Raw genomic sequence first — 27,915 nt, forward strand, 5'->3', positions numbered from 1 at the left:
TACAGAAGCTTTTCAGTTTCATGAGGTCCCATTTATTAATTGTAGAGCTTAGAGCCTGAGCTGTTTGTGTTCTGTTCAGAAAACTGTCTCCTTTGCCAATGAGTTCAAGGCTCTTCCCTACTTTTTCTTCTAACAGGTTTAGTGTGTCTGGTTTAATGTTGAGGTCTTTGAACTTGTATAACCACTTTGGAAATCAATCTGGTGCTTTCTCAGAAACAGGGAACAGCACTATGTCAAGCACTCCTGGGCATATACTCAAAAGATGCCCCACCATTCAATAAGGACATTTGTTCAACTATGTTCACAACAGCTTTATTTGTAATAGCCACGGATTGGATAACCTAGATGTCCCTCAATGGAGGAAAGGATACAGAAATTGTGGTATACCTACACAATGGAATACTACTCAGTTATTAAAAACAAGGAAATCATGAAAATTGCAGGCAAATGAATGAAACTAGAAGAGATCATCCTAAGTGAGGTAACCCAGACACAGAGAGACACTCACTTATAAGCAGATATTAGCCATATAATATAGGATAGCCATCTACAGACCCAAAGAAGCTGAACACTAAGGAGGACCCTAGGGAGGATGCTTAAAGCTCAGATTGGCAAACAGGATAAACACCAGAAGCAGTGGAAGAGATGAAACAGGATGGGAGTCTACTATAGAGGGTCCTCTGAAAGGATCCACCCAACAGGGGATTGAAGTAGATGCTGAAACTCAGGGCCAAACTTTGGGCAGAGCACAGGGAATCTTTTATGGAAGAGAGAGGTGGGATTAGAGGGACATGGAGGGGACAGGAGGCCCACATGGGGACCAACAAAACTAAAAGATCTGAGCTCAGGCGGTCCTGCAGAGACTGAAGCACCAAAGGAGGAACATACATGGAGAGGACCTAGACCCCCTGCTCAGATGTGGCCGATTGGCAGCTCAGTCTCCATGTGGATCTTCAAGTGAGGGGAGAAGGGGGCTGACTCTACCATGAACTCGGTTGACTGCTCTTTGATCATTTGCCCCTGATGATGCAGCCTTGCCAGGCCATGGAGGAAGAGGATCTACGTAGTCCTGATGAGACTTAACAAGCTATGGGCAGATGGAGAACTCCCCCTATCAGTGGACTAGGGAAAGGGGATGAGGGGAAGAGGGTGGGCAGGACTGGGGGAGTTGAGGGAGGGGCTTCAATCAGGATATATAATGAACAAATTGTGAAAAAAATACAAATTAAAAAAAAACAAACAAACAAACCCTGAACATCAGTCTTAAAAGCTGTCAAGGTTCACATTGTAATTTGAGTAATATTAAGGTGCATAAATGTTTCTGAAACCATCCTGAAAAATTCTTGTGGTAGATGATCACTAAAATTTTACATCCTTTACTGCAGCACGGTTTACAATAGAAAAAAAAAAAAAAAAAAAAAAAAGAAAAGAAACCTACCTAGGTCTCTACCAATAAATGCATAAGGAAAATGTGGTATATACTCAGCACAGAGTATTCATATAGTCATTTGTAAGAAAATGGTCATGTTATGTAAAATAAACCAGACACAAAGACATGTTTGTTTTCCACACTCAATCATATGAGAGGTAAGAAAATAAATACTAGGACTGGAGAGAATGGCTCAGAGGTTAATGAAAAGCATGTATTATTCTTGCATAGGACATGGTGGCGCCCAACTGTCTGTCCATACCTACAGTTTGAGATGCAATGGCCTCTTGTGCTAGAAGTAGGCACACATTTAATCAGACATACAAGCAACAAAACACTTCTTTTTTAAAAAATAAAAAAGATGTACTGTCAATGAATTGATAAATGGGTAACATACAATAATGCCAAGGTTGTTTATATAGACTAAAATTACTTCACATTAAAATAACCAAACATTTAAGAGTGGCATTTGAATAAAAACTACTGAAATGATGAGAGAGATCTTTCCCTTTTAGTTCTTGATAGAAAAGGCTATGCATTTTCGTTATATACAGGAGGATGTATTTTTGAATATCAGCAGGGAAAAATATAGATGATTATGTATGTTTTTGTATGTATGTAGGAATGTATCTACACTACAAGAAGTTAAGAGGAGAAAACACAAAAGGAACGGAATTCCTATTACTGAGAAAGAACTAAAAACTTTTTGGAAGCTATGCAAAATATAGACTGAGAACAATGAAATGGAAGCCCAGAACCCCTCCCTTTTTTTAAACATACACAAACAGGAAGAATTTCCTAAGAGAAGTAAATTACTTAAGTACTAAGTCAACACCAGAAACAGCAAATTCAAGTGGGCACACCGACAAGGAAGTTGCTGAAGAATAACCAGGGACAGTTCTTGTTAGGATATCCCCTAGCTGCAGTACTAAGTCAGAATCCAGAAAAGCATCTTCCCGTGTTGGGATTTTCCTCCAACCTCCCCTCCATGCCCCACCCCGAATACTCAATTTTGCCATTAAAGTCAAAACCAAGCAATTATAAGGACAGCTACAGTATATTGTGGAGGGTAGGGAAATTTCATGCTCATCACCCAATCACCCTAGTTTTGATTCAGTGCAGAAGCTAAACTCAGAGCTAAACTCATAATCAAGAACAGATGTAAATGCTACTTTGAACCCTAAGAAACTGGTGTTGGTGAAAATTTTAAATAAATTACATTAGGCTGAGAAGGCAGTTTAAGGACTTGAATTTTAAAAACTCACTTTCTATAAAATAATTTGTTCAGTAATAAACAACTTTCAGTGTTGACATTCGCTGCAGTGACTGCAACATTCCTAAACAAAGGAAAACATGCACATGACTGGTCTAAAGGATGACGTAAGAGGTAGACTGGATGCAAGTGTTCTACTCTGGAACCGACACCTGATCACTCAAGGTCATGTCTGGTCATGCTGAAAACTTTCCGACCATTCCTATCACACCTGGGTAAGAGGATCTGTGGAGAACTTTTTCCTTTGAGTGCATAATGCATACATAAAATCATAGAATACTGGCGATGTGGCTTGTAAACACCTTCGACAGATAAAGTTAGAGCAAAAATTAACTTACAAAACAAGGGCCATCAAGTTTCTTCAAATTCTTGCTCTATAAAGGCATTCTGGAAGTATCAGTCCTTTGATTTTCAGGGAACACTCCCATTCTATTGATACACAACAAACAAACCTCAACAGGACAAAGCATGGTCTGTATTCAAAAAAGAGCTGCTTTCCTGAGGCTCCACTCCTACAGCTGTGTGAGCCAAGGGGACTTAACATAATCTGTCCAGAATCCGGAGACAGTAAAATATCTCATGGTGTTCTGTACCTGCTTCATGGTTTCCATGAGAATAAAAATAATTCTCAAAACACGCTTTTCCCTGGTGGGTAACCCCCACATAAGCACAATATATGTTAGCTATTTATTACAGGGATTCGAGAAGGCAAAGTCTCCACATTTTAACACTACACAGCCTCTGCTAGTGTTTCACATATGCCTTGATGCTACAGTTGATTATAATTGTAGACATTAAAAGCAAAGGGACTATGCACAGAAAACTCAATTGTGTAGACTAGCATGACAGACTGCATGAACAAATCTGGGCCACAGGTGTTCAGGTCCAAACCTTTTGAGGAGGAAAATTAGCTCATGTCTGTACAACTAAGGCTCCTGCAATACCCATGTATGACACATGTGGACACGGAGAGATAAGGTATTTTTTTGTGCCCATTTTAGGTACACAGGGTCATCTCACACTTGTAATTAGGACCATGTATGAGGGCTAGGGGGAGGACTCAGTGTAGTGCCACCAATTCAGCTTTCAGAACCTAGATCAGTTGGCTCGCAACTGCCTGTAACTCCAGCTCCAGGGAAATCTGACACCACAAGGCTCCTGCATTCACCTGTACTCAGCCCCCTCCACCCCACAACATTATTAAAAGTTTAAAAAAAAAAAGAAACTATGAATAATAAAAATTTGGTATATCTTCATGAAGCCAGCTCTACTAACTTGAGTAAGATATCTTTAGTCACAGAACTTGTAAACACCATGTTTCAAAAATATTAAAATAATGGTTGTGGAGCAGAATGAGCATACAGGGTGCCTGAAAGAACTCTGCAATGTAAGTATCACAGGAATAGAATGAGCAAGTAGAAAAACAGTCCTCTACCGAGGGGACCCAAACCCAAGGTAACTGTACTAAGTGGGCATTTACATCTCAGTAGTCACTGCAAACAATATTTAGTTCATTTTTATTTAAACTGTATATTATGTGCATAGACATGAACCCTAGATGCATATAGGGAATATGTAAAATAAAAAGAATAAGCTATACTGTGCTGAATAAAAAAGTTTGGGCTTTATATTTTATGTTTTCTTAAAAGGCTAAAGAAAATCCAAGACACCAACTAAATAGAAGTGGAAAGAAAACATTCGAGAAGCACATGGAAATTTAGAAACAAAAATCCCTCAGGGGCAACCATGATGAAATTTTATAAACACCTCATATTCTGCCAGAAGCAAATTATGATATGAAAAGATGAAAATATACAGAAGGGAATACTTAAAGATAATACACATTGGGCTTTTCAGTCAAGACTTTTGAGTGGTAAAGAGAAACAACAGACTACCCAAAGAATTCAATTAATTACGTATGCCATAGTTTTACACATTATTAATGTCACTTAAGAAAAGAAAGTTTAAGACCTTAAATTTTATTTTGTTCCTATACATGACACTGCACAGTAATGACTGAATGGGCAAATACAAAACACTAAAGACTTAATTGTAAACTACAACTAAAGAGAAGTTTAACAAGAGACAGAAAATGAAGATTCTAATTTTACAATACAATAGTTCAATTACGATTATTTATACTTGCATATTGATGTTACTATTCAAGCTTTTTAATTCTGATATGTAGGCAAGCGGAATTTAGAAACACAGCTCATTTCTTAAAAGCTGAAATTTGTGTATCTGCAAATTTGTAGGGAGAAGAGTGAACTAGGCAAGTTTCAGCTTAGAACAAAGCCAGCATTTCCCCCTCTTTAAATGCCTTGGTGCCCAGGGTAAGCAGACACTCAACACTGTGCTATACATCTACACATCTACTTCCTTTTGGATAGTAACTAAATCTCACATTTATAAGTCAATACATTTTTAGAAAATGAATGCATTTCAACTGTCCACTGTGCATAACATTTTTCCTTAGAAAAAAATTAAAGTTCCCAACCCACAAAATGAAGAATTGTATGTCGGTTAATATGCACTAGAGACAAACAAATCAGGAATTTTGTTACAGCCATTCATAGATGCAAATAAAAATGGGCAGCAGCTTGTTATCTTACATGTTCCTAGGGAAAGCCAATACCCAAAGAAAAACAGATGTTTGCTCTGTCAACACTACTCTGAATTTGAACAACCTTTTGTGCAGTTTTGAATCTTGTTATTTATATTTAACTCCAAAGGAATTTATTTTTAAAGCCAGTGGTGCAACATTTATTTTTAGAGTCATGCTTCTTTTACACTTTTCTTCCAAAGGTTCCAGGGTAATATTTTTATTTTTAGATCTAGGGTATAATTAAAACATTCACTTCTAACTTGACTGGTTTTTATTAACTGCAGCACTATTACTTAGCAAAGAATATAATTTTAGTTTTAATAAATGTTGATGCTATTATCAACCTGCCGAGTAATTTCAGTCCTACCATTGCTAATTATGCTTCTGCATAAAGTCTGTGCAAGTAAAATAGTCAATATCCAACAGACCACCACCACCACAAGCATCTTTAAACACTAACAAGCAAGCAGGGTACTGAGAGAAAACTTAAAAGTTAGGTGGGAGCTTATGCCAGGAAGCATTGAAGATTATGTTCAAGATAATCTTAGTGATCAAAGCAGTATAAGATCAGAATAAACCAAAGGACACCTGAAACTGACAAAGACTCAACTGATCTATTTTTAATACAAAGAAAACCCTTCACTGTTTACAGATTACAAATGTAATCATTATAGAAGTCAAAGTCTCAAGTATTATTGCAGGGCAGCGAAGAGTTTTACTCTAAAAAAAAAAAAAAAAAAAAAAACAACAAAAAAATTAAAAAAAAAAAAAAAAAAAAAAAAAAAATCACCAGAAATGCGATACAAAAATACTTCAGGTAAGAATTTTTCCTTTCAAAGGCTAATAAAAAGCCTTTCAAAATAGATTATTTTAATCATCTGTGGTGTTAGAATTGAACGCATTTCAGCAAGGTAAAATCAATACTTAAAAAAAAAAACAAAACAAAACAAAACAAAACAAAAAAACCTCAAAATCCCCGTGCATGTTAGGTTTAAGTGTACCAGGTACATGCACCATGGAGCCCAGAAGAGAACACTGGAGCCCTGGGACTGGAGGTAAGGTGGCTCTAAGTTACCAACGGGTGCTGGGAACCAGGTCCCGATGCTAGGCAAGAGCGCTAAGTATCTTAAGAGCCATCTCTCTAGCCCAAAGACTGAAGAAAAATAATGACTTCTAGTATAAAAAGTTTCCCTTTACCACTGAGACCTGGCTCACAAAATTTTAGACTTAGCTCAGCAAGCTTATGGGATTAATTGCCAGAAATAAAGACCTTAGAATTCAATCTAGGGTTCCAAGTATACTCTACCACTAAGCCCACACCACAATCCCTTATATTATAAACTTTTAAAATATCAGTATCATCTTTGGAAGGAATGGGGACTTCCTAACACGGTTTCTCTCTGTAGCCTTGGCTGTCCTGAACTCACTTTGTACACCAGGCTGGCCTCAAACCCGCCAAGATTCGCCTGCCTCTGCCTCCCTGAGTGCTGGGATTAAAGATCTATGCCATGGTGTCAGGTTAAGAACACTTTTTAAAAAATTTCATGCAATCCTATTTGCTATTAGATATAATTATAAATAAGTCTTTAAAAGCCTAGGTCTTCTGAGACAAGGTTTCTCTGTTCAGCCTTGGCTGTCCTGGAACTCACTCTGAAGACCAGGCTGTCTTTGAACTCATAGAGATCTACTTTCCTCTGCCTCCCCTGAGTGCTGGGATTAAAAGTGCGCACCAAAACCTAGGCCTTAATCAATATTCTACTAACTTTTTAATTAACGAAATGGCCAGGAAGCCATTATTGAAGTTGTAAGCAGTTATGCTTTATATACATGGCATATACTTAAAAAAAAAAATCTATTAATCAAAAGTTAAAAGCACTAAGATACAAACACAATGCAGAAAACAGAAATGACAAATATTTCTTTTAGATCTGTTTCTTTTCATCCATCTGCTCAAAAGATATAAATGGAAAAGAAAGTTTGGCATCCACAGCAACACAATTACTTGAAAGATTTATGGTCAATCTCTGTTTTAAAAAGTATCTTTTCAATTAAGAAAGATCAAATTCTGTCAGCTCTATTTTAGATAGTTTTTTGAATTTCTTCATGTGTGACACTGCAGTATTACCATTAGTAACAATGGAATCTGGAGAAAGAAAAATTGTTTTTTTCAATTAATAATTTAATTGTATTAATTAAATTTCTTTCATTTCTAGGAAGTGTAAGAAATATTTTGAAACTGTGCTGTAATTTGAAATGAAAAATGAATATATTCGAATTTATGTTCATACATAACTGTCCTTAGGAAAGAACTGCCACATCAGAAAATGGACTGACTGGGGGAAGGTCTGCTGGGAATAAATCTTAAATTGAACCCTTGACTCTAGGGCCATGATGCACAGTATAAACTCTTACACTGAATCCTTTGGTTCATTACACAATGCACATGGCAGACTTAATAGAAGGCAGCAGAGAACTGAGGGGGAAAAAAAATCACATGTATTAAACTAATAATCTGTTTTAGAATTTCATTCTTCAACTTACGGCCATTTAAGGGACAAATCAATACTCTTAAAAGTGAATAATAAAGCAGATTGTCATAACCACAATTTGCAGTTGAGGCTGAGAGCATCATTACTTATTTTACCGTAAATAACTCTACTCTATAATAAGCTCTGGAGCACTGGTAACTCTCTTGGGCAACAGTACTGGTAGTGACTAGGCACAGAGGCAACACAAACCCCAAGTCTGATAGTAACAGACTTTGCCAATTTGGGACCAGCAAAAATTTCAGTTCTTTATGGCTAACACTGGAGGAAAAATACAGCGATTCAATAAATCATAACTACGTGACTACATGAAAACAGGTGGTCATTTTCGAAATTGGTAAATTTAAATAGGTACACCTATGAGACAAATACACAGAGACACACACATACAAAGTACATGTCAGCAGTTCTTTCTACACATACATATATTCTTATGAACTACTACATTATACAAGTAGCCTTTTCGCCTTTCCCTTTGCTTTCAATGGGTTAAACGGAAAAAAAAAGTGTATCTTTAGCTTAAATAAATATAAACTACTGCACATAGCACTTATTACCATATTAGAACTTGTTACCTTGTTAACGAAAGCTATTTTTAAATACTACCTATTAATGCTAATTAACACAAGAAGTCTTTCCATTTCAAACACATTTAAAATATATTTAGGGAACCCCTCTAAAATTTGAACAGTAGATCTAGCTAACAGAAAAATGTACCGACAATGCATGCATTCACTCTATGTCATTTGGAAAATTTGAACCAAGTTGTGAAAATATATGAAAGCTCCTCAAGGTAGATTCCTGTATTAGCTACTCCATATAAACTCTATTCCACTATGAACAACAATTTTATTCTAAGCTAAGACTATGATATACCTTAATTGATTTGGCAATGTTTTTTCCTTTACTTTTTAAACAACAAATAAAATTAATTCCATTATTTCTCAGAAGCAGGAACAGCCTGCAAAAGAATAAGGGTTTTTTTTTTTGCTTTGTTTCTGTTTATTTCTTTGTTTCTCTTTAAATGATTGGGGGCAGGTGGGGCAAGTCTTTATTAAATAATTCAAGTACAACCAAAAGGAAAATTCCTTTCTACTATACTTCACTAAAAATTAAAATTAAAATTAAAATTTTCTGGTATTTCTAGGCACAAAAGGTAATTTTTTTTTTCTAAGTTAAAACCCCAAGTGTTTTTTGGTATTTTAAATGTCACAGGTGTTTTTACATATATATAAAAAAACAATAAAATCAGCTTAAAATAAATTTATTGTACAATACAAAAAGTAGGCATACTGGAAAATAAAGGTACATTATTAAATATACAAAGCAAATGAAGAAAGCTCAACAACACAAATGTTTTAATCCAAACACTAAGATAAAATGCACAACATTTATGCTAAAAACAAAATATTTTAGGAAGAATATGCATTTCAAATGAAATGTTAATGATGGCAAAAAAAAAAAAACAGGAGAAAAGAAAAGAAAAAAATGTTATCATGTAAATGCTTGAATATCAAGAATCAATAATGGTAGGAAAAATTAAACCCAACAATACTGGATACTTCTCAAAGAACTTTATTTGAAAAGAGATTGAGAATACTGAAGGATTAAGATAAATCCACAAACTGGCAAAGCATTTCTTTCTTTTTTTCCTTTAAAGTCTGCAGACACATTCACAATATCTTACCTCTTCTTACACTAACCCTTCCTGTACAAACTTCTGAATGCTTGTTCTTATCAGCATTCTTTAAACACAGCAGCTGACTTAATCTTACTTCATATTTGAGTGTGCACTCAAGCATTTCCAGAATTATATATAAGAAGTGCCACAAATTAACAAAAGTAAATTTCAAATGTGCACAAACATGCACAACAATATGAGTATTAAATCATTTGAAAGGGAAGCCAACTTCTGAATGAAACAGCAAAATATACATGTAGAAAATGGAGGGGAAAAAAACTAAAATCTTTTTTCCAATTAAGGTGTTCAATTACTGGAATTACAAATGGCCTTGGATGTAATAAAAGACAGGTTCAATGTCCACAGAAGGGGCAGTGTAAGACTTTTGAAGCATCCAGCTAGGAAATGCATCAGAACACTGGAGGAACAGTGTTTAAACTCAGCATGTAATCATTTAAATACAAATTTTAATACTTAGATAAGCCTAAAAGCTTTTAGGTTGCATGCTGCACTTCTGGGGAAAAAAAATCCCTCTTTTCTTAAATATAATAGTTCCCAATCTCAAAATCATCAGAATTTTCCTACACCTTATCTAGTATCTATCAGTCAAGTATTTTTTTCTGCATTGTATTTACTTCTACAGAATCTGTCCTACTGTATATATGTCGTAATTTTAAAAAGGAATAAGGCTTTCATTCTCAACCACTTGCCCCAAATTTACAAGTTGTAAAGTGAATTTGAAAAAATACTTGAAATTGTGAGAAAAAAAGATACATGGATGGATGAAAGAAGAAATGTAAATAAAGCCTACAGAACTTTAATCACTTTGCCAAGATAGATTTTAAAAATAACATAATTGTTTGCAATCAGATTAAATGGAACCTATGGTTCTCTTGAAAACAAGTTTTGATTCTCAATATTGCATTTTTAAAGTAAACAGAAGCATTCAGATTTAACAAGTATTTTAGTTTCATACTTAATACCTTCAGACTAAATTCATTTCATAAGTACTCTAATAAAAGTTCAAAAAGAACAAAATTTGAGATGTCATAATTTATCACAAAAGAAATATTCATTAGCACTTATGAAACAATAAAATTACTAAAAAGCTAACAAAAAAAAAACCAAAATTTACCATTCATACTTAAATACAACAAAAAGTTACATGAATAATATGAAAACACAATCCATTTTGAAGATATTCACTGTCTCTTTCTCTGAGCAGCTAACCATTACAGCTTTCAAACAATAGAACATGCCATTCTCACACATTTGCAACTCTTTGGCTGGACTATTTCAGTGATGTGAAACACTCCTATTACATTGTGATTCTGACAGGACAGAAGAGTTTTAAAACAAAAAACATTTTAAAGTATTTGATAAAATTTAACTGCATTTTAAATATTCAGAGCCAAGCTATTACCATACCTGGCATCTGTGTACACTAAAGCTAATTTTATAATTTATTGCTCTTTTCAATAAAGTAATTTGGGTTACTCTGCCTTTTTAGTTTTGCATTTAGCACGGGTACTTTCTACGGTCATCACCAATATCCTATCAGTTATAAAACTGGAAATGAAAAGACAAATCCAACAATAATTTTCAATTTAATATGTAGGTTTTAGAACTAAGGACAATGTGGTTATGCGGTTATAAAAAATTTTTAAGTAGTTAAGGAAATTCTTTTTGTCATTTTAAAAAATAAAGCAAAATTGCTTCACTTGTAAATGTTCTTTAAAAATTAATTTTTCAAACAAAGATTGCAAGCAAAAAGAAGTTTTTTTTTTTTTTAAAGTTTTATGGCTCCAGTACCCAAGGTTGATAACAATGGAAAACTTGAATAAATACTTAGTTTGAAAAAACAAACAAAAAAGCCAAAAGCCTAAAGATGTTTCCAAGGTTAAGAGAAGAAACAGTGTGCAGCTAGAGCCCATGTCTTTATGTCTTTAGCGTCTCTCCCCCAGACTCTCCATTCTATACACTACAGTTGTAGAGGTGTCCTCACTGGACTCAGGTGACACTTTTTTCCACACTGTGTCTTTTAGAGCAAGTTCTTGCTGGAGACTCTCATAGTCCAATGGTCCAAAGGAATGCTAGTTGTTCAAGCAACATACACAATTTATTAGTGCACTTGAGTGATGAAAGGTCCAAGCTATAAAATGGTATTTTTCAATGAAAGTTATTAAGATCCATTAACATCTTCACCCACCACCATCTGACATCTTGTTACATTTACTTATGCTGACTGGTAGGAAAGATCCTACACCATCAGCTTTTCAAAGTTCTCAGATCTGACTGAAACCAACATAATTTAAGCTGGCACTTATAAAAAAATGTACTCAGTACATACTGATGTTACTACTTGTAAGTGCTTTTCTAGTGTATTAGATAATTTTACTGTCCATATTCTTTTCGTGGGATGCAAAAGAATGGAATGAAACTCAACAGCAAGTCCTTTGGTCCAATGAAAAAAAAAAAAAAAGTCCTGATCGTAACACTATCTCTAAAAAACAAAACAAACAAACAAACAAAAAAACAATGCTTATGCACCACAAGGCCACACACAGTAATAAACAAGACCTTAAGGTATTTAGCATGGAGTACTAGAGTTTTCTTAATATTACCATCAAAATCGTATCAATAAGTTCTGAGAAGAGACTTTTGCCTATAGTGGCCTTTTTTTTTTTTTTAACTTAGTTTCATGTACTTTTCCATTTACATATCCATCCACAAAGAAGAGAATGAGCTAAACTAAATTTCTAACAAAAAATGACAAATATTAGGAATAAAAACAAGGCTTTAAAAACTTAGATTCATAGTATATATCATCTCCCAATATCTTCTTTTAATTTACTCAATTATGAAACAATTACATAAAGCAGCAGAAAACCAGCATTGCTGCTAAGCTAACCATCTGGTTTTAATATAAAAAATGATTTTAATATCTATGTCCTAATAACAATAAAAATGTTAGCAACTTATTTACTTGAAATTGGCAAAGACATGAGACTGTTAAGCTGAAATGTTATGTAAGCAAGAGAGGCTAGGCTACTTTCTCACCTTAGAGGACACTGAGAAGAATCTAAAAAAGAACTGGCTTACCCTTTGATCACCTCCTTCTCTTCGAGGATCAAGTTTTTTTGCAAAGTGTCTCAAATTATCATAGTTATGGAAGTTACACAGAGAAACAAGATCCTGCAAAGAGTTATACAGAACACATATAAGAAATCAGCTATTCACTGACTATTTTTATTTTAACAAATTATGCTTATACTATGCAGCTTCACTGCTACATCAGAGCAACCATCACACAGGCTAGGCCAAAAAGCCAGTGAGTCAGGAAAACTGACACCAGGGTCAGGACTGAAGGCTCAGTCACTTAAATTGTCATTTTCTGTAACAGGGTTTTTAAGAGGTCACATGAAGACAATTTATACCATAAAATTTATCTTTTAATTACAACTTATCCACAAAACAATGCCATTCTTTAGATTTTACAAAAATACTTAACTTTGAAAACAGAATTTCAACTGAGAAGCCCACAAATCATAAGCACTAAACAGGGGCTCTGGGAAGTAATAAATGTAAAAACACAAAAACTGAAACATTAGCAACAATTAGTTGATTACAAAACACTAAGCTAAAAATAAAAGCACACAATTTAAAAACCTTGTCTTCATTTATATTTGCAGGATATAGCTCCTCAAAAACTTTTAAACATAATTAAAATTAAGTATGTTCAACTATGCACATGAAATTTGCTACTATAATCCAGATTGTTAAAAAGATTTGTGTTTAATTCTCTATTGCTGAGTTCTTGAAAACAGAATAAATTGTAATCTGGAAAATGAAAACACTCAGCAGTTGAGAGCAATGGCTGCTCCTTCAGAGAACTCACCACCCACACAGTAGCTCATAACTATCTGTAACTCCAAGGACACCAGTGACAGTACAGATATACATGCAGGCAAAACACTCATATACATAAAATAAAAATTTTTAAATAAATGTAAACATAAAGAAAACAGAATTAAATGGGACTTGTTTGTAGAGGCTATTGATATCTTTTCTACAGCCACCTACAACACCACCTAGTTAGCTAGTCCACAGGTAGAAAAAGTACCAAGGGAGTTAAAAAAACAAAACAAAACAAAACAAAAAACCTACCCAAAATAAGTAAAAGGTGGAAATCACTGGACTGCTTATCTTATATGCCCCTGCCCCCTTTCTCTAAGAAAATCTGCTTACATGACAGAAGTGAATTCCCTTAACACTGTTGCCCATCTTGTCAAGAGGAGGAGACCAGCACATCATGCCCATGACATTGGGGACAACCAAAAGAATACCCCCGGCAACTCCCGATTTTGCAGGAAGACCAACCTGAAAATAATTTATAAAAGGGTATTCATATAAATATTTTAATAAATAAAAACATTATATTTGAGAACTGTTTAACAATTATGACACATATAGAACCAACACTGACAACTTGAGTTTAATCCCTGAGACATTCATAAAAGGAAAAAAGAACTGACTCCTTCAAGCTCTCCTTAGACCTCTATAACCTTTTGCTCTCCCAAATAAATAACAAGCAAGTTCGCAGCCCAATAAGATACTTGCTACATTAAAAGTATTGTATACATATGTATCAATATATTTATAATATAGTAAATGAAGACAAGTTATGAAAGAGCTTGAAATATGGTGGAATACAGGAAAAAATATTTGAAAGACATTCTATAAGTTAAAGTACTTAAGCCTAAACTGTGAGGCTATGAATTTTGTTATTTTACAGAGCTGCATTTTCTAGTTATCCTAAAAAGGCATATTCCTTCTGACTATAATAGTCTTTTCTGAAAAAAAATTCATAACTAAAATAAAGGAATTGTATCTTCACAAGATTTTCTGTATATAGTATATTACCAGAGAAAGAGCTAATGAACTGAGATGTTAATGCAAATTAATCCCCTTCAAAAAATTTATATTTGTATTATGTAAGATATTATTATAATTATGAGAAAGTAGAAAATTAGCATCACCAGGGAAACAGTCATTAATGGATTGCTAAGATTCAAATATTAAGTGCTTGACAGAAATATACAACTGCAGTAATCTTGCAAAAGCTAAACAAAACAAGCCAACAAAATCATTAGATTGGATCTGCCAATTTATAATACAAAGGAAAACAGAACAGATTCAGAGGAAATCTAGTCTGAGAAAATATACAGGTAAATGACTTTTTAAGGAAAAATAACAAGATAAAGAGAGATCATGAAACACAAAAATTTAAAAGAAAAAATAAGCCTCATTTATATTCCAAGTAGAACTATCTAATAATTTATAGAACTGTACAAGTAATCTCAATGATTAAAAAATATTAAAGTTAGTGGTAATGTTAACAGTTTTATTTTATGTACAATAAAGTTTTTATTGTACTATAATGCTGGGTTATATGTTTACAATTACATGCTTTGAGCATAACAAGATAAAAGAAAAAAGCAAGTATGTACACATATGAAACAAGATCGGCCATGTATTCATAAATACCAAAGGTGAATGATGAAAAGCATGAAATCCCTTTCTCTACTGTATTACATTTGAAAACTGCAGGGTCTGTAAAATGGCCTAGTGAAGGAACTAGACACTAATTATGATGGCCTGAGTTCAATCCTTGGAACTAATGCACAGGCACGAATACATACACAGTCAGTCAAGACAGACAGACAAGACAGACACACACATACACACACACGACACAGACAGACACAAACAGATAAAAACACACACATGACACAAACATACAGATAGACACAAAAGACAATTTTTTAAAAAAGAAAACAAATTACAAAAATAATTTTTGGAAGGGTATTATAATGTTATGTAACATAAATAGGATCTAATTAGAAATGGCTATATACTTCACGAGTGCCAAATGTATAAAGCTTAAAAAACATTTTAAACTTTTATTTTTATATACTCTTAAGCCCTTTTTCTTTTTTTTTTAAATTTATTTTTTTATTCACTTTACGTCCTGATAGTAGTCTCCTCCCTCTTCTGCTACTGGTCCTACCTCCCTCCATCTTCCCCCATTCCCTCCTCCCATAGTCCTCAGAAAAGAGGAACATTTCTACTAACCCATCCTGGCTCAACAAATTGCATCAAGACTGAGGTGCATCCTCTTTCTCTGTGACCTGGCCGGGGTAAGCGATCAAAAGGCAGGCGACAAGAGTCCATGTCAGAGACAGCCCCTACTCCACTTGCTAGGAATATCTATGGCCGTTAGCAAACACTCAAGCCTTGCATGTGCGTTTTCTAAGAATTTGAGGTACAATCAGCACAATAGCAAGCATTAGCAATTAAATACATAGAAAGTCTGGATTAACCTTGTGTCATGAATTCAGAACAGAAGTGGTGAGATTTCATACACTGAAAGTGACTGAATTTTTAAGGGCATCTCTCCTACTGTTTAACTCTACTCCTTACTCACCTGTGACCAATTAAGCACAAAATTAAGCCTCTCTCCTAAAACAGTATTCAGTTTTTGAAGCAAAGTTCAAATTTTGAAATTTTCAAATTTTGAAAAGTACCAGTCTATGAACCAGTTCCTTTCAAGAGAAAGTTAATCAGCCATTACTTACATGGAACGCAAACTGCCCTGAGAAATCATACATGCCACAAGAATGCATCAGACTCAGCGTGTTTCGAACTGCCTCAGGACTGAGTACTCTTTCACCAGTAATGGGGCAGAAACCACCATTTGCCAAAGTTGCAGCCATCACACTTGCTGATTCACATGTCACTTCAATGGAGCACAGCTAAAACAAAGAAAAAACTGAGCCATCAATTTGACATGGCATTTTCATATCTCAGTTGCCTTCTATGACAATCTATTTTATCTGATACCTCCTACAAGTCTGAAATATTTCTTCTAATGGGGTGATTTTACTCTAAACTTGACATTTCTCAGAATTCAATTGACCAAAGTTCTAATCATTTTAAGATTTATTCAGATTTCTTTAAATTTATATTTTGATGACTGAACTAGGTGAGAAAGAGCCAAGCTAGGCCCAGAAGTATTCAAACTTGTTTAAATATTAATGTTTTCTACCTATTATACATTACTATTAATGTTAACAGCAAGAAATAAGCCCTAATACCTTTTAAGATAAAGCAACACAGATCAACATTGTGATACTGTCAGCACAAAAAAATGACCACTAAGCATGCGTTGGGGAGGGGGATATGATGATGATAAAACAATTGACATTTCACCTATAGATTAGCATTCCAATTTACAGAGCAACAAACAAAGAAATATTTAAGACAGTCCTGGGAGCACTGAATCTATACAATGCTACCTTTTAAAGCAACTGTCAAGATATATTTGTTATTTACTGTGGACAGCAGATATACCATAACAAAAAAGAGCAAGCATAGCTAGAATGAAATTTTTCCATGTAAATTTCATCAAGATACCAAAAATAAAAACCAAAGGTGTGTTTAGTGGTAGCACACTTGTCTTTCATGTTAACAAAGGCCTGAGTTTGATTCCCAGCATTGAAATATAACATCAATAGCAATAGCAATTTAACTCACAAAAACCCAAATTTACCCTTAAAACTAAAATAATATTTCTCCACATTTTATTTTTAACTAACAGCAACAAAACCTGGAAGAAAGGGGAAAAGACTGGTTTTCCTAACCACATAAACAAGTTGTTACAGTGGCCCAGAGCAGAGATTTACTAGGAAAATGTTTTCTAAAAGAAGACATGTTTAGCAAGGTACGGTCAGACACACAGTTAACCCCAGCACTGAAAAGAATGTGAGTTGGAGGCCAGCATGGTCGTACATATAGTAAGTTCCAGGCTGGCCAGATGCCATCTCAAAAGAGAGAAGGGGGAAATTTAAATTCCTACTATCATTGCCTAAGTAGGGAGATATTTTTAAAAGTAAAATAAAATTTAAATTTCCTTAATCATTTCCTAATTCATACTTAGTATTACTCTAATTTTGCTTGTCATAAAATAACAGTCCCCTAACTGGACAAATTCCAATTTAAAAATGATTTCCAGACGGCCTGATGTTTACTCAGTTAAATTCAGTTCTCCATGGGATAAACACCTCTATGGCTATCTCTTGATTTCAGTACTAAAGATTGGAGATTCTACAATAGATTAGTAGCACTATTCAAACTATAATAACCAAAATTAAATGGGTTTTATTGCCAAAACACAGTAATTTCAAGTGACAGCTTAGGAGTTAAAACACATTCCATCCTACGTTCTGTGTTGTACTTCTGATAAATGAAATAGGGCTCAGTACCCAAGTAGGTCATCACTGAATTAATTTTATATGGATAAAATGGATTATCAATAGAGCTTTCACATTGAATAAATGAAAATCTGGGACCAGTACTTCCATCAAACTTCATTACTAAACTCCCTTAAACACCTTATAAAAATACAGTTAGGTTAAAAAAAATCAAAGCATCTTCATAAGTAAGGACAAACACAAAGTAAACTAAAAATTTTTAAGTGTAGTCTTCACATCTTGACATTACAGTTGATTAGATGAAAGTACATATGGAATAGAGAGATTTTCAAAAATGCTGTACTAAACTGATGTCTGTACCATATGAAATAGTGTGTGGGATGCTCTCCAACATAACATGAATATGCAGAACCATCTTAACTTACAGGCACACACACAACGTGACAATGAAGGCATGTGCTGAACAATTCTCAGTGCCAATCGCCAATCAACTCAGGATCAAAAAGACAGAGAAGATAGCAAGAAAGCAGAAAAGAATGACACTTCAGAATGCTGACAGAAGCCCTCTGAAAAATAGTTTTTCGTAGGTAAAACTACACACAGAACAGGAGAAACGAGATTTTGAAACTATGTTTATCTAAATGTATTTTTATACTGTTCCCCTTATTCCATTCTGATGTGTGGGTTCTTAGAACATATGGACATGAAGCCGCCTTTCTTGACATCTTTTGAAAGTCAGCTGAAATTTATTTTCTCATGGCCCAGGGTCAGGATTTCTAAAACATCTATAGTTTGTAAAATGTAATATATCTATGTATTTATAAAGATTTATACAATTAAGACGAAAAATTACCTGGAAATAAAAATCTAGTATCCCAACCATGTCTGTGCCTTCTGGAAAACACTGGAAAACAGCAAAATGCAGAAAAACAATGAAACTTGGGCAAACAAACGAAATAGCGCACACTAAAATATATCAGCATTAAGTTTAAGGCATATAAAATGTTTCCACTTTGATATCAAAATAGTATGGAGTTCATGGTTGAATATAAATATAAAGTTATATCATATTATATAAATCCCCAAATTTTATTAAGAGACAAAGATTAAGTAATTTGTAATTTATAATCAGTGAGTCATATCTTAAAGTTCTTAAAAAAAATGATTTATCAACACTAGTCAGATACTGCACTTAAAAAAAAAAGAAACTTCAACCTGAATTTGCACTAATATAGTCAAATATTTGAATATTAGCAAATACATTAAATCAGTTTAATATTAACATAAGTAACTTTTAGCACTAACTCATGAGTGCTTTTTAAAAACTTTTCACTTTAAATAATTAAAAACTATTGCTGAGATCTTAGATTTCATTTTATTAAACAAAAATAACTTTGAATAGAAACAAGAATTTAAAAACCTTCTTTTCTTTTAAGTAATATCCTATTGCAAAATTTCGATCTCCACTTTCTCGTTCAGACTGAAACCTAAAAAAAAAACAAAACAACAAAAACTTAACTTTATGATTGTTCTTGAATTGCATAGCAAAACAAATATACAGATCTAACACTCAGGACTGATGGATTTTGTCTTAGTTCTCGCAACGGAACAGTTCCATTCCCTAGTGCTATGAAAGCACTGAAATGAACTCAGATCCTTTCTAAACTTCATACATTCTAAACAAAGAAACTAATTTTAAAATGCCAAAATATGCCATTACTAAAATAAACTGAAACAGCTTGTCAAACTGCCTTGGAGAATCAAAAAAGTACTTTAAACGAAAGAACTGATGAAGAGCAGTCGCAGTCACAGATCTTACCCATAAGCCATCTCATCTCCCTGCTTTCTTTTTCCCTTCACTAGGGAATCGATGAAGGCCTCAGGCATTTTAGGCAAGGGGGACTACCAATGAGCTATTTCCCCAGCCCTACTTTTACTTATTTTGAGACAATTTTGCTAAGTTATCCAGGCAAGCCTTAAGACCATTCTGCAGTGAAGACAGGGCTAAAACTTAGCAATTCTGCAGCTTAGCTAGGGTTTGCCTGTGTCACTAGGCGAAGTTTGTTATGCCTTAAAAAAACAAAACAAACAACAACAACAACAAAAAAAACCCTTAACTTATTGAAAGAACAAAAATAAATAAACAAAATAAAACTCCTTAGGAGATTCCCAGAAAGCTTCCTGGGAAAAGCTGTTAAGCAAGCTGAGGCAGCAGCACCTCTGGTCCTTCCAAGTGAAAAAAAAAAAAAAAAAAAAAATCTGTCTGTCCCTGTCCTATAAAAGCCCGACTTTCAAAAATAATAAACAAAATAAATAAACAAAAATACAATCCCCAAAGAAGAAAAATTTAAGCACAAGGGTCTAGAAATTAAACTGTTCTGCTTCAGAAACTAAACAGAGTAACAACTACACAAATTTGATTAGCTCCTGAATTATGAATAATAAATAACATTTAGACATTTATTTAGCATTAACACCATTTCATAAAATCATGAATGTTCTGTTCTTGCATGTATTGTCAGTAATAAGGTGGCACAGTGTTAAGACCATTTACTGCATTTGCAGAGGAGCAGAGCTTGGCTTCTGCAGGTGGCTCACATAACCCTATCTCCAACTCCAGGGGATTTAATGCCCTCTTCTGGCTTCCACAGGCAGCCCAACACAGACATACAGATACCTTTAAAAAAATCTTACACATACATACACACTCTTATATGTACATATGCTTATTCTTGGAATATATGCAGGGTGATTTAAAGGAAATATAAATAACCTATATAGCATGATTTAAAATGATTCAGCAAAGAAAAATCTGTACACATCTCTGTTTACAAACATCTGTATGCAAACAAATGTGTGCAAAGTTCCCTCTTTTCCTCCTCTTCCCTCCCTCTCTCAAAAGGGAACAGGCTAGGGAGATGGCTCACTCGGTAAAGCACTGGCATTTAAGCCCAAAGATCTGAGATCAAATTCTCAGAAGCCAACTAAAAAGCTAGGCATGGTAGTACATGCTGGAGGTGCAGAGACAGGGAGATTCCTAAAACTCTCTGGCTGGTCAGCTAACATAGCCAAATGAGAAGTTTCTAATTCATTGAGAGATCCCGTCTCAAAGAAATAATACATGTGGAGAGCAACCGAGGAAATAGTCTCTGACTACCACACATGTGCAAATGTAATTTCATACCCATACATACACACAAAACACACACATATCTACGATCACACACAAACTAAGATCTTTGAAAATGAAAAGAACAGACAAGACAAAACATTCTTAAATATGATTAAAAGACAGATACCCTTGGCTCACTCTTTCAACTTTTCTACAGACTGAAAGTTTCAAGATAAAATTTGGGGTGGGGGAAATAAACCTGTTAGCCAGGCATAGAGAAATAAAGTAAGTTAGGTATTATAGCCAAAAAGAAATTTACAAGCCCAATTATTTGGATAAACTTGAGGTCCCTTCTGACTCTACAATTATTTATACGCCACTTATTAAAACATGTTTAAATGTTTCAGGTAATTTAGACCTGATTAATTTCCCTCTAATGACCAAATTCTAAGAAATTACCTATTCACCGAAATAAGTTCTAGGACCATAAGTAGAGACTGTGTGCATGTTTGTGTGTGTGTATCTGAGTATGTGTATACATTAGAAAACTACTGAAAATAAAATCTTATAGTCTAACTGTCAGGTGAATTTAGAAGTCTGATCAACTGTAAAAACCCGTCACAAATTAGACTCACGTTGCATTACTGAATCCAACATATTCATTACCAGCCATCTTATTCAAAAATTGCATCACCTACAAACCAAAATAGGAAGTATTAGTAACCAAAACTAAACACCTGAGGAACATAAGCATAAACATAATTTGGTGTTATACTTACATAGTCAAACTTCTCAGCATTATTTACTCCTTGCTGAAAAGAAATGAAAGGCAGGAATGTTAATACAGATACTACTGAGGTTAAGAACGAAGCTAATACAATACAAACTTCAAACCACTACCATTGTAATCAATGCACTGCTCAGTACTTTTACTAGGAAATCCTTCTAAAGTAACTTAACATTTAAACTTTTATACATGTCAACATCTATATGTTGAAAAAAATAAAAAAATTACAAAGGGAATATATATTTTAAGAATATATTTACTAATCCCAGAGTTAGAGACTACAAGTTACCCTGGAACGCCTTATCTTTCAAAACAACCTGATTTGCTAAAATGTTAATTTCAGTTTCAAAAATTGTTAAAAGTCCGCCCTTAAAACATTATTAAGAATATATAAAGCATGATTTTCTATTAAGAACAATGTATTTTTAAAAAGTAAACTCTTTAACCAGTATTGAGTTAGAAAACTGAGTTGTTACAAAACTGATCTTTTCTAATTCTAACATATGCAAATGCTGGCTATATTAGCATGGACAACATTCTAGCGTCAGTAACTCTTTAACAATACTTGAGCTAAAAAAAATTTACTTCATAGTTCTAAAAAGTTATCTTTAATTATGTTTAACATTATGCCAATTCAGAATGTGGAAGATGTATTGTTTCATTAATTCTAGTTCTGACATGTTATCTACCACAAATGTAATTAGAAAAACGCCTGTGTAATGTAGATCAGTTCAAGTAGCCAAATGGTTTCATTTTACCTCGACGAAGTTTACAAAGCAGTAAGCTGTAGATCTGAAATCAAACGTATTAATTGGTGATGTGCACCCAATAGAAACAATACATCTCTAATTTCTAAAACAGGATTCAAATAAATAATTTGACAACCATTTTAAGAAGAAATTTGTTAAGAATCTACCCTCAAAGTTCCAAAGCATTATAATTTGGAATGTTGTTACGGGGAGTCTGTTCCAGAGTGTCATCTACTGAATAAAGCCAGGTCCATTCTCCCTATGAAAAGGTCAAGTTATTACTGACAATATATAAAACCCCACAAATCAAGTTATTTAAGAAAGTACAACCACAGATGCATGACCAGCAATGGGAAGGAACACCAAAGTATGTCATCAAAGTCAGACATTAACAAAACTTAAACAATGTTAAGAGTTAACTTAATGACTAGACTATAATCCCTATGTGTGTATTTTCTCTAAATCATCCTGACATTTTAGAACTTTCATATATTTTACCAGAATAAAAATGTAGACATGTAACTCCAAAACTGTTCAATGAAAAATAATTAAAAGAAAAAATTACCAACTTCATTGAACTGTTGCAGTTGTCAAAATATTCCATAGATCCTAATGCTGTAAAATATGTAACAACATTTAAGCCACAAAAAAACCTTTTTAATCTTAGAAAAAAACACAACTTTTGGAAAAGGATGTCAGCATTTATACTGTGATATCACATGGATAATCACTGGTTACACAACTCATCAATATAAAATAAACAAGTAACACTAGACTTTCATTCTCTGACCTAAGATGTATCCTGTAAAATTAATACAAGTTTTCATTGTTGAATTATCAAGTTTAATATAAAAAAAAACATTTTAAATCTAAACTTGGTCACATACTCAGTCTATCTTATGGCTTATAAAATAAAATTTTACTTTTACATTGTTTTTAACAAAACAGCTTATCTTTATATTATGTATTGAATTATCTATTATTAAATATTTTCAATAAGCACCTGAAATGCCCTAAGCAGATTTATGTAAGTGGGAAAAAAGAAAAACTGAATGATCGTGTGAACTAAAGAGTTTCTCTTTCCCATTTAAATGTAAAAGCATTTGATTAAATTTTGTTTTTAGTATCTACTCTGAAAATGGTGCTTAACTTAAATCTTCACAAAGGTATGAGTTGCCCCCATGCCTCTTTCAGGTAACAGATCAGATAAATGGGATCTAACTTTAATTTTAATTTTGAAATGTCACAGTAAAAAGCTTTTGTGCGAAGATCTTAGGAGAAAAACAAATACACACTTACAAAATGTAAATGTGCTCTGCCAAATTAAAGAAAAACGGAAAAAAATAAGATCAATGTGCTATGGCATAGGAAGCTGAGAGGGGTGAAAGAACAGACATTACAATAACTGAAGCAGGGAATAGGTAAACGGGGCTGATTATTCTATTTTATCTTGTTCATGATTTAATTTTCATAGTAAAATGTTTTAAAAATGTTGATTTGCTGATCATCTTACACACTAATTAATCTGATTATCTTTTACCACATTTTCGTTGGTCTTCAAAACCATAACATATCTTTTAAGTTCATATGCCAACTGACACTTTCTACTGACTGAACATGGAAGAATTCTCACCCTACAGTTTATACAAACATTAAGAAATTTTGCTCATAGTCAATGAACAGACTGATACAGAACAATTTGTTACAGCCACAGTACTCAGTCCTTTACATACCTGGACTTTATCACATACTAATCAACATTGTACTTAGGCTGACTGAACCTGTTTAAGCCTCATTTCAATTTTGTTGAACCAAAGAAAGAGAAACAACCTAGAATACTGTTATTGGTTATAACAAATTTAGAACCAGGCATTACTTGATTCACAGGCTCAATACCACTAGCTTCAGTTCGTTTACCCTAGAGTAGTGAACCATAATAAAATTTGGAACACAAGATGGCCTCTTTTTCAGGAAAATGGAAACTACCTAAACTCAAAAGCAAACGATTCTCAGAAAGGCACATAGAAAATACATATGGAAAGTAATGTTCTTAGACTACCAGTGCTCCTGCCCCTTAATCCTTCATTACCAGGGGAGATATGTTTATTCCAGCATGGAGGTCATAGAACAAGCACTGTTACATACTGTGTTATTTTAATTCTGAAAAGGTTCACAGTAATTTGTAGTAAATATAATTGGAAGAGTTTTTGAGAAATTAAAACTGGGTAAAATGTATTTTAAAATTCTAATGGAGTTACTAAATGATTTTTAAAAGCAAATCATGTGGTCTGTTTGAGAAGAGTAAAAAGATTAACAGAAAATTATATAAATTTATCTTCTACAAACATGCTTAATTAAACTATGGAATTTACATCTCTGGAAGACAAAAGTAAGTGAACACTTAATAGAGGTGACAGAGCTTTAACTGTTTATTAATGCATGTGCCAGGGAGGTGGCTCAGGGTACAAAGCTTGCCTAGCATTCACAGAGCCTATATTTGATAGCCAGCATGAGAAAACATAACATAACTATGTCAGAGTATTTTATGTCTGGTTTTATAAAATATTCATGAATAAATTCACATGTGTAGCAAATATACTTGGCAACACTAAAATATGTTTCATTAAACAGCCAATGTTAATTAGGTACTATGAAATGTACTATAGTCATAAAGAGTGGGCATGCAATTTAATTAAATATTAAAGATCGCAGAAAAGGCGAAAGAAAATTTATAAAATAGTCTTGCCATACAAAAAAACTTCTGAAAGTAATGTTTATTACTAACCTACAAATTAGTATTACAAGTAAAAAAATACTGTTTTAGACCTGGGTTCCAGGGCCTTTGAGATAGGGCCCTACTATTAGGTATGGCTGGCCTAGCACTCATAATGCATACATGACTGACATCAAACTCAGCCTCTGCGTCAGAACACTGGGATAAAGACATGAACCTTGCTAGATCTACTATTTTTACAGATTATTTCTAAAATATAAAGGAACAGAGTAATTAACTTAGTTGGGAAAAAAATCTACCTTCAATTAAAAGAAAAAACAAAAAGAAATGCCTTAAATGTGTCAAGTTTATAACAGTAAATTTACAAATTTGCAGTGCTATATTTACAGCACTAAACTCCAGTGCCCTAAATGTACCAAGCCCAGGGCACCACATAGTACTGCTATGAGTGACAGACCATCTCAGAATGTGAGCTTTACTAAGAACTCTGGCAGATTATGGCTAATATGACAAATGGAGAATACCATATAGAGCATTTAAAGTTGTCTTGAGTTTTTATGAACAATTTAAAATTTTTAATTTTTAATTAAAAAATGACCACTTCCTAAAACGGGAAAAACACCCCCACACAACCAAACTTTAATAAAACTTAGAAACAACTACTACAATAGGCATAAATATAAAGTCATGTAGCTTACTATATTTCTAAAATTAAAAAATACAATACTGACAATCATTCTGTAATGTTGCCCTTAGTTTCCCAGCCCAATAAACAAGGCTTCAGACTTTTATGCTAAAACTAGGTTTTTTATCACTAAAAAGCAAAACATATGAAATATGCTTTTCCACCTAAACACAACTATTCCTCTTCTTTTTATTCTTTTCTTTAAACCAAACAATCACATATTATCATCATGAAATAAAACACAAAGAACGCAACCAAAATTATTTCCTTAAAAGTTGGTAGCTGCCAGAGGAAAGAGCGAGTAAGAACAGTAACCCTTGTCTTTTAATTATGTCATTGTAAGTGTAAAATTACATTTGTCTTTAAAAAGGTATTTACCTATATAGCTTTGTTTAAAATTTTAAATATTGGAGTTTTCCTATAATCTTAGTGGTTAAGAATTAATGCAACAGGTTCCTTCTGTCCAAATCCTCCTTTTTCCACAATCTGCTAATCCTTTTGAACATTTGCTCTGCCTCTTCCCCCATTTCCTGAGGATCACCTCCAATCCTACAAGGAAAAAATATCAATACTACAAAATTATGAAATAAAGAGTCTTACTAAAGACTCTACTTTTTTATTTTCTTTTGGAGGGGTGTAACATGAGATTTGTTGCAATGGCACCATAACAAAGGCCTGAACTTTGAATGGAAAAAAACAAACCACAACTAAACAGTCTTAAAAAGAGCTAAACACATGGCTATATCAGGCAGCCATGGTAACATGACTGTGCTTTAGACACTCAAGTTTAAGGTCCTTGGAGCCTGTTTGCTTCCAGAGAGCAGGCACCAACTAGTCTCTAAGTAATAACTACATATACCCATTTAAAATACTGATGCAGTTTTTAGCCAATAAATCACTATCTTTTGTACAAGTTAAAATAGCACAGTATTTCTGCTTTTATAACTGCTAAAGTCAAAGATACCATTAAATGAAATAGCAATCATCCATGTTAATATAGGACACTAAATTCTAGTAAATGACAAAACAAGACTCTACTGCTGACACAACCCAGCCAGCATCCATTCCCTATACATAAGACGACTGGGCTCATTGGCTACGGTTATTACCTCAACTGCAAACACTACCAATTTATAAATGTATACGACCACACAAACAGAGGCTGCATATAGATACTTAAGGAATCTAAATTCTTTCTTTAAAAGAGCCTAAGGAATGTTTTCTTTATCAGGACAGTTTTAAGCTCCTTTTAAGATTTGCATTCATTTCAGTTTAAAAAAAAAAAAAAAACACCACTTGTGAAACACAGACTGAAAGCAGAGACTCAAAGATAATGAGCTTAAATATGAATTTCCAAGTTTGCTGGCATATTTAAATTTACAATTTAAAACTGATTAAATTCACAAATACAAGATGATTTTTCTGTACTATGGGGCACTGAACTGCATTTACTCTGTCAGTTTTTTTATTGTTGCTATTACACTAATGTAGATCAATGTGGTTTATGACATATGACTGACCATGATAAGTGAAACTACTGAAATGGTGGTGTAGTATGACCAGACATGCAACTCCAGCATGCAGCATGTTAGTGTATTTGTCTGAGTTCATGAATCATTAAACAAAAGGATTTTAACTGCATGCAGTTAAGGAGGTATTCTGTAAATCATTTACATATGCCCGCTAAAGAGAACCCTACTAGTTTGCTATGTTAATCTTCTCCACACACCCCCCTTTGTGACAGTATATTACTTCCTGTAGCAAGGTCTCTCATCAAGTCTCACAGTCTACTCTAGGTCACTATGTAGCTGAGAAACCTTGAACTTCTGACAGCCCTCCACTGCAGTACTTTTGAAGCCAGAATCCATGAATCATCTTCAAGAGGGCTAACGAACCCACTAAAATATATCTAAAATCATGGAATCTGAGCATTTTGTGATGGCCAAAAATGGTTTAGAGCCATCATAGTGTTTTGAAAACTAAGCACTGAGATTGTAGATTAACATTCCTTAGTTCTAATTTATTAATTGCTCAACTCTGA

At 33.7% G+C, this 27,915-nt stretch overlaps 1 protein-coding gene across 1 annotated transcript in view; it reads right to left on the reverse strand.

Annotated features, from left to right (window-relative positions):
* Gls (glutaminase) overlaps positions 1-27,915 on the reverse strand; it is a 72,052-nt gene that overhangs the window by 15,494 nt on the left and 28,643 nt on the right. Inside the window, exons 9-15 of the mRNA XM_055616805.1 lie at positions 21,699-21,731; positions 21,555-21,613; positions 19,228-19,294; positions 18,661-18,711; positions 16,173-16,349; positions 13,783-13,914; positions 12,637-12,729 (exon numbers count right to left, since the gene is read on the reverse strand). Coding sequence (XP_055472780.1) covers positions 12,637-12,729; positions 13,783-13,914; positions 16,173-16,349; positions 18,661-18,711; positions 19,228-19,294; positions 21,555-21,613; positions 21,699-21,731 — 612 coding nt within the window. The remainder of the gene's footprint in view (positions 1-12,636; positions 12,730-13,782; positions 13,915-16,172; positions 16,350-18,660; positions 18,712-19,227; positions 19,295-21,554; positions 21,614-21,698; positions 21,732-27,915) is intronic.

Source organism: Psammomys obesus, unplaced genomic scaffold, assembly GCF_907164565.1.
Source record: "Psammomys obesus unplaced genomic scaffold, mPsaObe1.curated_primary_1811, whole genome shotgun sequence".
Classification (NCBI taxonomy): domain Eukaryota; kingdom Metazoa; phylum Chordata; class Mammalia; order Rodentia; family Muridae; genus Psammomys; species Psammomys obesus.